This window comes from Aplidium turbinatum, chromosome 16 (genome assembly GCF_918807975.1).
Source record: "Aplidium turbinatum chromosome 16, kaAplTurb1.1, whole genome shotgun sequence".
In the NCBI taxonomy this organism is placed as follows: Eukaryota; Metazoa; Chordata; class Ascidiacea; order Aplousobranchia; family Polyclinidae; genus Aplidium; species Aplidium turbinatum.
In genome coordinates, this window is record NC_137487.1 from 3,065,466 (window position 1) to 3,075,288 (window position 9,823).

Sequence of the window (9,823 nt, forward strand, 5' to 3'; positions counted from 1 at the left end):
AAGGCGATTCACCAAACTAGATTGCGTAACGCCTGAATCACGTGATCCAAATAGCGCTCTGTGATTGCGCAGTTCCATTGAAACGTGGAACTCGAAGCGGTTGTTGTTCAAAAGTATTAGGGTTTCTGCAGGTGATTGCTTTGATGTAGCCTAATTTCTGCTCGGCGGTAAAACATTACTGAATCACGATGACAAATTGTATAAAATGTAGAGTTTGTTACAGATTAATGAAGTACAAGGCTTAGGAATTTCAATATTTCAAATTAAATCAGTGTTAGAAAAAGTTCTGTGTTCTGTTGAGTTTTAGTCTACTTCACAGTTTGTATTTGCCGTAGTCATAAGATCACAAAACTATCATCATCTTCAACTATATTTTCAGTTAATAACGCTTAATGTAGACTGTTGTATCAGCAAGATAATGCCTAAAACTTGTACAAAGACTATTAGAAGCGCTGAAAGCTCTGTCATTGGACCCTCAAAAGTACTCCCGACTGCAGACCTATCAACGCTATGAAATGTCCTCGCATTCTGTGGTTTGTTGAAGGTAACATTGAAATTTTAAAAATTTAATAGAATTTGTTTTGCTTTTGGGGTGTCACGAGTCATGACTGAATTGACACTTTTACATGTAGGCCTAAGTAGTACTTACACTGTAATTAGTTTGTTAAAACAAGAATTTACACAAGTCAAGAACCGAAAACAGGTCTAACAAACAACCAAACTTTTTTCCAAAACCTAGGCAATGATTAGAATTAGTCACTTCTTTTCAGAGATATGGCAATCCTAATCAAATATTTTTTCAGGAATCTGGAAACAGAGTTAATTTTTCACTCTTCACGAAGATCGCCAATGATGTCATTATCATCTACCATCGTGTGAATTCATCCCTTTCCCTTGCTTCAAAATCTTCGATTGCCAGTAGAATAAAAAAATTTTATAATCAGCAACTATATTTTCAATGAAGTAAATCTCATGGTCCAAAACGAAACACCTTTGATGAGAAACTGGATAAAGTTTTCAAAATTTTAAAATGCCGTTGCTTGATATCTGTTTGTGATAAATCCATTTGTGGAGATTCGTGTGAATGGGGAGCTCATATCATGTGCAGTTGTCCTAAACAAGACCACATTTCGAAGGCATTATAACTGAAATTTTTCTTCTCCCAACGTAATTGTGGAGCAACAGCACCTCAATCCCAAATTGGAACACTTGACAAAAAGGCGACAAAAACTCTTCAAAAGATTCCTCACAAAAAGGTAAGATAGGACATGCATTTCAGAACTCTTTGCTGCTGCATTAAACTGCTTCTTTCAACTTGGCTATTAATTAGCATTAGTTGTTGGACTATTTTAACGATATTTTTTACAATAATTTTTTTCAATCAAGAGTATGGAACAGTACCGTCTGGATGAGTTTGCTGCTGCTAAGAAGTCCCAAAAGATGGAAGAAAGTTACTGGAGGAAAGAGCAGTTTGCTGCAACAATTCTGGAAGCAAATGATTCTTCACTGGAAGAAGCTGTGCCTGGCTCACCCGAAGATAACAATGTAACGTACAAAGCGACCACAGGTGGGGGTACGTCATTCACAGAATGTTGGAAGACCAACAGCATTTACAGATGCTGAAGAGCATGCCTGAGTCCACATCATTCAAACATGTAATTGGGGCCAGCCCCTTGATATATTGGACGTCAGAATGATTGGTCACAGAAGACTGTGAGAATTTTGGAAGACATTCGTAAGGGCAACAACACTGGTGATGTTTCCATCCACACATTCATACCTCCAAAATTAAACTGGAATGCCGACTCACTGTGCTCGTTAATTAATTGGGAGGATGCCACACCTACAGAGTCCGTATTAACTTCTCACTTGACCTTGGAAGAATTAAAGAATTTAAGAATATGAAGTTTGAATGCGCTCAATTCACTTGTCATACTCAGGCTGTGGAGCGCCTTATCCGGGAAGTGACCAACGCCTGCGGAAGTGTGGCACTGTGGCTGGCTACCAATGACGGGATGGCTTTATTCGAGCTAGACTAGCTTCAAGGAGAGTCACTCCAAAAGCAAATACAAAATCCGGCTTTGTTGCTATGACCACGATTTAATTTGCTAGTGAGCATATTTGCTAGTGAGCATATTATGCCAATTCAAAGCTTTTTTAATAGTTTGATGCAAATAAGGTAAAACTTAGCATTTGATATAATCACTTGCAAATACCAAAATTGCTTCTTATTTTAACACTAAAGTATCGGCCAAAATATCGGTATCGGCCTAAAAAAGTTATATCAATATCGGCCAAAATATTGGTATCGGTACATCTCTAGTTAACACCATTTCTTCGGCAATTTATGGAAATGAAACCAGGGCATCTCAACTACGAGTTTTCACTACAATTGAGTTGTTGGCGTGGCCACAGTACAGAGATATGGCAACAAATACTGACTTCTGTTCGGTGTCACCGGATTATACAGAAGTGTGTTTAAAGTGTACCAAAGATGGGTCTTTTTCGTCAGCATTAACTATTCAAGCTGCTGTATCTGCTTTAAGCAGAGACGCAATTTCTACTTATCCTCCTGTTAACGGTCTTTTGGACAAATGTCACAAAATATTAGACACCATATTTTGTAGCCGAAACAAGTGTTTGTATCAACCCAGTAACATCATGTGGACAAGTATATTTCAAATAGGCTACACCACAAACATTTTTTATCAACATCGCACAATGAAAAAAAAAGTTATTTTTCTTTAAGTTGAAGCACAATCAGATGCCGATACTTTGGTCGGTTCATCGAAAATAATCGCAGAAATTCATGAAAAAACTGTAGACTCAAGTGACCCTTTTACAGAGGCTAAATTCATGTATGCTGTATAGCGTTTGTGAAGCTTGTTTCAAAGAGGCTACACCACCAACACTTTTTTTATCAATGTTCCACAATGACAAGTCATTATTTTTCTTTCAGTTGAAACAGAATCTGACGCAGATACTTTGGTTAGTTCATCAAAAATAATTTCAGAAATTTATGAAAAAACTGTAGACTCAAGTGACCCTTTTACAGAGGGTAAATTCGTGTATGCTGTAAAGCGTTTGTGAAGCTTGTTTCAAAGAGGCTACACCACCAACACTTTTTTATCAACGTTCCACAATGAAAAGTCATGTCATTATTTTTGTTTCAGTTGAAACAGAATCTGATGCCGATGCTTTGGTTGGTTCATTGAAAATAATTGCAGAAATCCGTGAAGAAACTGTAGCCTCAAGTGTCACGTACGTTACTTTTACAGAGGGTAAGTTTTGCAGAGCTTAGCTCTTTGGCGTAATCACTTTCACTGCTACCGTCATAACGGTTATACACGACAGTAAAGTAATAATGCAACAAAGCTCCACGAAAGTTCCTCTTTTATCACTGTGCTGTCAATTTTAGATGCTGAACCACAATCTTCTGAACCACAATTGCCCCCTTTGAGAGTTCCTTTATGCGAAATCCAATTGCCTAAAAAGTTATTAAAAAAATACCAAAAGGTTCCGGACAAACAGTGATTGGTTTACCGGCGAAAAGATCACAACAGTGGACAGTGGACCTGTTTCATTTCATCTCATGTCGAGAACTGAAAAAACTAAAAGTAAACAGGTGATATCCTCACTAGCCTACCTCATCAAAATAAATAATTGAAGTAGCCTATGTAATAGGCCTGAACATGCAAAGCAATGTATTTGCAGAAATTTAGCTGTGTGATCGGACAGCAATAAAGTAGCTTACTTGTAGTAAAATCAAAAAACTTAAATGTGTTGCGTAGAGGATTGCAACAGTCACACTTTAATTATTCCGAATTGTCCTCTGCAGTTATTCTCAGTTGGTTCACCAATTTGCCTGTTGCTGCATTAAAAGGAAATCAATTAATCTCTAAAAGAAGATATGAACACATCCTGAGTTGGTGCCCATCGAATGCCTCAATGAAATGTAGCAATATCATCTGTGAGGCATTACTTCACGTTTGAGGGATGGCGCAGTGTACGGCACTTCATGTCTGAACTACAACATAACGAGTCATGGACTTGCCAGATTTGCTGTGATGACCACGGAGGTTTGTTCAGCATTTGTTGTGACTGTTGTTTGAGATGGACTCACCTACAACGCATGGGAAGAAGAACTGCTCCGAAGAAAAAAATTTGGTTTTGTTGCAATTTCCACTAAAAAATCCAACCACATGACCTAAAGGCAAGTTTTGAGATCAGATATAATTTCTATTTAACCTCATGTGAAAGAAATGTTTTCGCAAGGGTCAGTCGAGGCGGAGGAAGCAACTAGAGGAAAGAAGACAAAGAAGAAAAGAGAGACAGCAGCCTCAGAACTCCTCTGATTTCATATGTCCAAACTGTGGACGAGGCTGCCACGCCAGGATTGGACTTCAGAGCCATATGAGAAGCTGCCGTACCCAGAGTGCTACCATCATCTAAAAAGATGGAAGGATGCCTACTATGGCAAAGTTGTAATTTCTTAACTACTCCTGCCATATAGACTACACAGACAATTTACGAACATTGGCGCAAGCGTTCCTTTACGTGAAATTCAACTGCCCAGAAAGTTATTGAAAAGAAGCAGACCAAATGGTTCCGGACAAACGATCATTGGTTTTAACAAAGAAAAAATTGCGACTCAATGAACCCATTGTATTTCGTTTCATGTCAAAAACGGAAACGATTGCGCTAGGCTACTCCAAACTTACTCTGAGCCATAATGTCTATTTAGAACAAAGCGACGTAAGGATAAAAAGGCATGGAACGGCTATATTTATAGTTACGACGCCATAAGTATAGCCAATTCGTTAAATTAAACACTTGACGCTGGTTTAATGTTTTTATTGCAAAAACATAAAAAAATTGTCAAAATCCATATCCACTCCGCTTTATCACATCATTAAGTTATAGCAATTGTAAAAAAATGTTGGTACTCTTTCACAATTCGCCCTGTTGGTCAACTGGTTGATGACGTTATTATACGTCACACACGTTGGAATGGACTATTATAAAGTAGGGGGTGGAAATGTACTGAAAAACACCTGAAGGAAATTGTCTCCCATTTATTCATTTGTTGTTCAATTTCAACAAATTTCAAATTTGCTATAGTTAGAAAGCACAAGCATAGATCTAACCAACTAAGTTAATAACAAGTCCTAAAATAGTACTAGCTCCATCTTGTGGCCACCTAAACTTGACCAAATTCAAACCATTATCAAAAGTTTACTTTAAATGATAAAAACATTAAACGACAGCCAATTAAAAGAACATGTTACTGTGTATTGAAGTACTAACTTTCATGTTTATATCTTATTTAATATGCGAGCAATCATTGTTCGAAGACAGCCCCCCAACATAGCTTTCGCCCAATGCATGTCAATGGCGAATCAATCTACTTTGAAGATTCACCCTGCGTGATTGCGATAATTAATTGTATCCCATTTATTGATTTCTTGTTCAATTTCAACAGATTTGCTATCGTTGGAAAGCACAAGCTTAGATCTAACCAACTAAGTTAATACCAAGTCACAAAATACTACTAGCTTCATCTGGTGGCCACTTGAATTTGACCAAATTCAAACCATTATCAAAAGTTTATTTGCAATGATAAAAACATTAAACGACAGCCAATTAAAAGAACATGTTACTGTGTAAGAACTGAAATGGGCTCAGTCATTTCTTATTTATCCAGGGTTTTCGGCTATTTAAAATGAATGCTGCTGCAGAAGCTTGATGTTCAATAGATTACATCAATAAAGTTTTTTTTATTATTGGTCATCACTTGCACCTCATCCTTGTACTTTCTCTGAGATGGGGTATTTAACTTCATACAGTACGTACTTGAGTGATTAAACGTAGTGGTAAGAGGCATACTTTTGTTTAGGAAAACTGCATTGACCAAGTTCTGTTACCCTCGTAACTCCTCTACTAACTTTAAATATGCATCGATATCCAAGCTTGATATCATGTGATTAACGAGTAAAAGGAGGAGACAAATTGACAAAAATAGAAAAAATTGCACTGCTTTGGGGTGGATGCATGACTAAGCTCCCCTTTGGCCTGGTACTGAGTAGGTCATAAAATTGTTTAAGCTCCACATTGCGTTTTACAAAGATCACGTAATTTACTTACTGTGAATTGAGATCAATAGACTTATTTCTGTGGGCCTGTGGCTGCAGCCTCTTAACCTCTCGCCTTGATCCGCCACAAGTTGTGATATCACATTTTTAAGGCGAATGTTTAAGTAAGCATTTGAAATTGTAACAACTTCATCAGCCGTTCCTACATATGTTTCGTGTAGACCTGCAGAACAACAACATCACTTCTGAAACGCTCCTTCTTCGAAAATCTAATTTGGATCTCAAAACGGGAATCAAATTAATTCTTCATTGGGCAAAAGATGATTTACCGCAAAGAGGAATTCAAGATTACACGAAAGTTGGTCTTACAACAATTGTGCAGGTGCAATGGATGGCGTTTCTACGCGAGGTTTGTCAGTTAATGTGGCTTTTACATGTTGTCCATTGCAAGGGACGTGATCTCAATATCAATAGTGTGTAATTGTAAGGCATTGCGTATTCACTATAGGCATGTTTGGCATTAAAAAATGTTTATTTGAAGATGTTTCCTTTAAAGTGGCATACTGTAATGTTGGAACCATAGCCAGTTGCGTACGCAGGATTTTATATTTAGGATTTTATAGCATTCTATATTTCTGCGTAGGCTACTGCAAAAAAACTAGCAGATCACAGAAGAATTATGATCACAGAAGGTGAGTCCTTGGTGGCCAGACGAAAACGAGGAAATCCACAAGGGCGCCCAGTGCCACAGCACAGATCTTCTGTGAGATTGACATCACAACAAAGTAAGTTATATATCATGTGCATTGTGCATGTTTACACACTACAACTAGGCCTACGCCTAATCAACTACGTTCGAGCAATTGAGCAATATCACTTGGGCTTGGGATTTGAAGGAATATTTGACAACACTTTTATTTAACCTACCCTCCTTCGGGCACGTTCTTTTGCTTCTCATGCCTGTAGATATCCCTAGTAAAATTGTGCTATTAAAGAATGCTTCATTGTAATGGTACTGCAGCGGGACAAGAAATGGCCCGTTTCGGTGAGTCCGATTCGGTGAGTCTGATCCCTTAACGGGGGATTTTTTCAATTTTTTTTTTAATTATTGGGTACCGTAGCCTAATTATTATTGCTGTTTTAGGGTTAGGGGTTGGACGTTAGGAACTCACCGAATCGGACTCACCAAATAGTAGCAGACCCGGCAGGACAGGGCTACACTGGAGGCAGAAATTCTACGCCACATCGCACCAGGAACAGAGAGATTCATTCCGATGAATGGGGTGCATACTCTAACTTGTCTACTGAGTGTTTCTTGTAGTTCTATTTTAAAATGACATACCATACACTAATATGTAAACACTTAACGTAGATTAAGTTAAACATTAAATGGATTGGATCAAGTACATAAAATGCATGTAGATTATACATTTGAATAGACTAGGTGTACTGAGAGGAAAATGTGTAGGGGAGATGTGGCACCTATGGCACGAAAATTACATTATTTCTAATAAAACGCTATTTTAAAGGGTCCACGTCTATTAGGCACAGACAGTTAGGTGCTGGTCAAATAAGTGCACACACTGTGGCGTCAGGATATTAGGTGCGGAGCACTGTGGCGCCCGTTCATTTAGGTGCTATTCCTAGCGAAGTCTGTAGATTGTATCAGCTCAGCTTTGGCAAAACCTAGTCGAGGTTTTGATGGAAAACTAACTTACTCTTCACTCAAGCCTACCACCCGCTTGAATATAGGCTACGGCATATTTTTTACTGATGTTTAGTGTAGTTATGTTTGACTTATATAACTAAAAGTGAACTCAGTCATGTTCGGAAACTTAAATAATTTATTGATAAAGCTTTCGCCAACGCAAACCTGGACTAACAACAAATAAATGCCGAACACGCCCATTAAAAAAACAATATATTTTTCTGTTCAATATAAGATTTTGTGTGAAAAGCATTGCCCTACCTGCCAAGCTGATACAACCTGCAAACTTTACTACAAATAGCACTTAAATGAACGGGCGCCAAAATGCTCCGCACCTAAATATCCAGACGCCACAGTGTGCACGCCTATTTGACCGGTGCCTAACTGTCTGCACCCAAAAGACTTGTCTCGTCCTAAAAGACTTGCTCCCATTTTAAAGCAAATCATGAACTAAAGCAATTTTATTGCAAAGTTTAGTCATTGTTTCGTAACATGAAATCAAAACAGTGATGAGTGTAGGCTAATATTCTTTATTGTTTTTTTTTTCATTATTAAAAAGTGTCAGTCAACTGTCCCATGGGACACTTTGCTAGATACTTCAATTGATTGTCAAGGGTATGATGGAATAAAAGAGACTCAAAAGAGAACCTTTTCAGACATGATGATGATGACATGATATGATAAAATAAGACACTTTAAAGCAGTGGTCTTCAACCTTTTTTACAAAATCGGCCCTTTGTTGAAAGTGCGGGTCCAAATCGCCCCCTCAAACGAGGCCTCGAAATTAACGGCGGCCGTGGCCGCCGAAGGGTTCAGAAACGGCCACCGAAAGTAAGCTCTGCTCGGCCGCAGGTAACTCGAGAAGGATACAAGTAACTATCGAGGGCTTTGTATACGTATTGCGAAAGCAAAACTCGTTTTCTTCATATTACCATCGGAGATTTGGCTCGTTAACGCGAAGCGCTGAAGCAGAAAACTTACGTCAATCATAGACGTTTTTGTTGCTGGCCGCCGGAATCGCTTGCCGTTCGGCCATACTGGTTGCCGGGTGGAAAAGTTAAGTTCGAGGACTGCGAAACGATTGCCGTTGTACAAAAGTTCATGTCGCTAAAAATTTACATACAAAACTTCAAATATCCCAACAATATAAATAAGCAAAAGCATGCACATTTTATTGAAATACAACAGCTCGTGGAAGCTAATTAATGCGACCCTTGCACCTGGTGCTTATTTGCAAGACTAGTAATAGCTGGGTGCAAGCCAGTCAGCTTAAGTCGAATTGCATTTCCTCCAGTCTTGTTCATGTCAAGTTGGTTTCGGTATTTATTTCTCATGTGCAATACTTCACTAAAACCTTGTTCAACAATGTATGTCGAAGGAAAAGCCAATAAATACAACTTCACTTTTGCCCATAGTTCCGGAAATCGATCATTGCACTTGATCCAGAAATCTGCCCATCCATGTGCGAAAAAAATTGCTCGAGCTTCTTCGTCACTTTGCAAGTCGATAAGTAGTTCCTGCATGGCAGAATCACATTCGTTGACTGAGATGTTTGCAGTAAATGGTTCTACCAGCCATGGAAAAACTTCAAGATCAAGCAGATCTTTAAATTGAGCGTACATGTCTTTTTGAACAGCTTTCCGGTGTTCAATGTAAATGAGCAAATAATTGTCTGTTACATCAACCAATACTTTTGACAGTCGAGGAAAGTGATGGAATTCTCTTCTGTTCAGGGTTTGTTGGTAAAGCTCCAGCTTGCTCATTAGGCCACGTATTATTGTTTTGCATTGAACCAACGTCGCATTTCTACCTTAGAGTTTGTTGATTGCGCTGTTAATTTTCTCATAAAAATCTGCTAAATAACTGAACAAACCAAAAAGTAGTTTAAGAATGCAGAACGATCTTGATCGATAATTGCACTCGGCCTTACCAATCACCCCCTTAAACAGTAAAATCGCCCCCCAACTTCAAAAATTGTACAAATCGCCCCCGCAATGGCCAAAATCGCCCCCCGGGGGGCGAT

At 38.6% G+C, this 9,823-nt stretch overlaps 1 protein-coding gene across 1 annotated transcript; it reads right to left on the reverse strand.

The window, feature by feature from the left end:
• Positions 1 to 9,002: 9,002 nt before the first annotated feature.
• Positions 9,003 to 9,563, reverse strand: LOC145785902 (protein FAM200C-like). The gene has a single exon (XM_082597598.1). It carries the CDS (start codon positions 9,561 to 9,563, stop codon positions 9,003 to 9,005), a length of 561 nt encoding a protein of 186 aa, XP_082453724.1.
• Between the last annotated feature and the right edge of the window lie 260 nt (positions 9,564 to 9,823).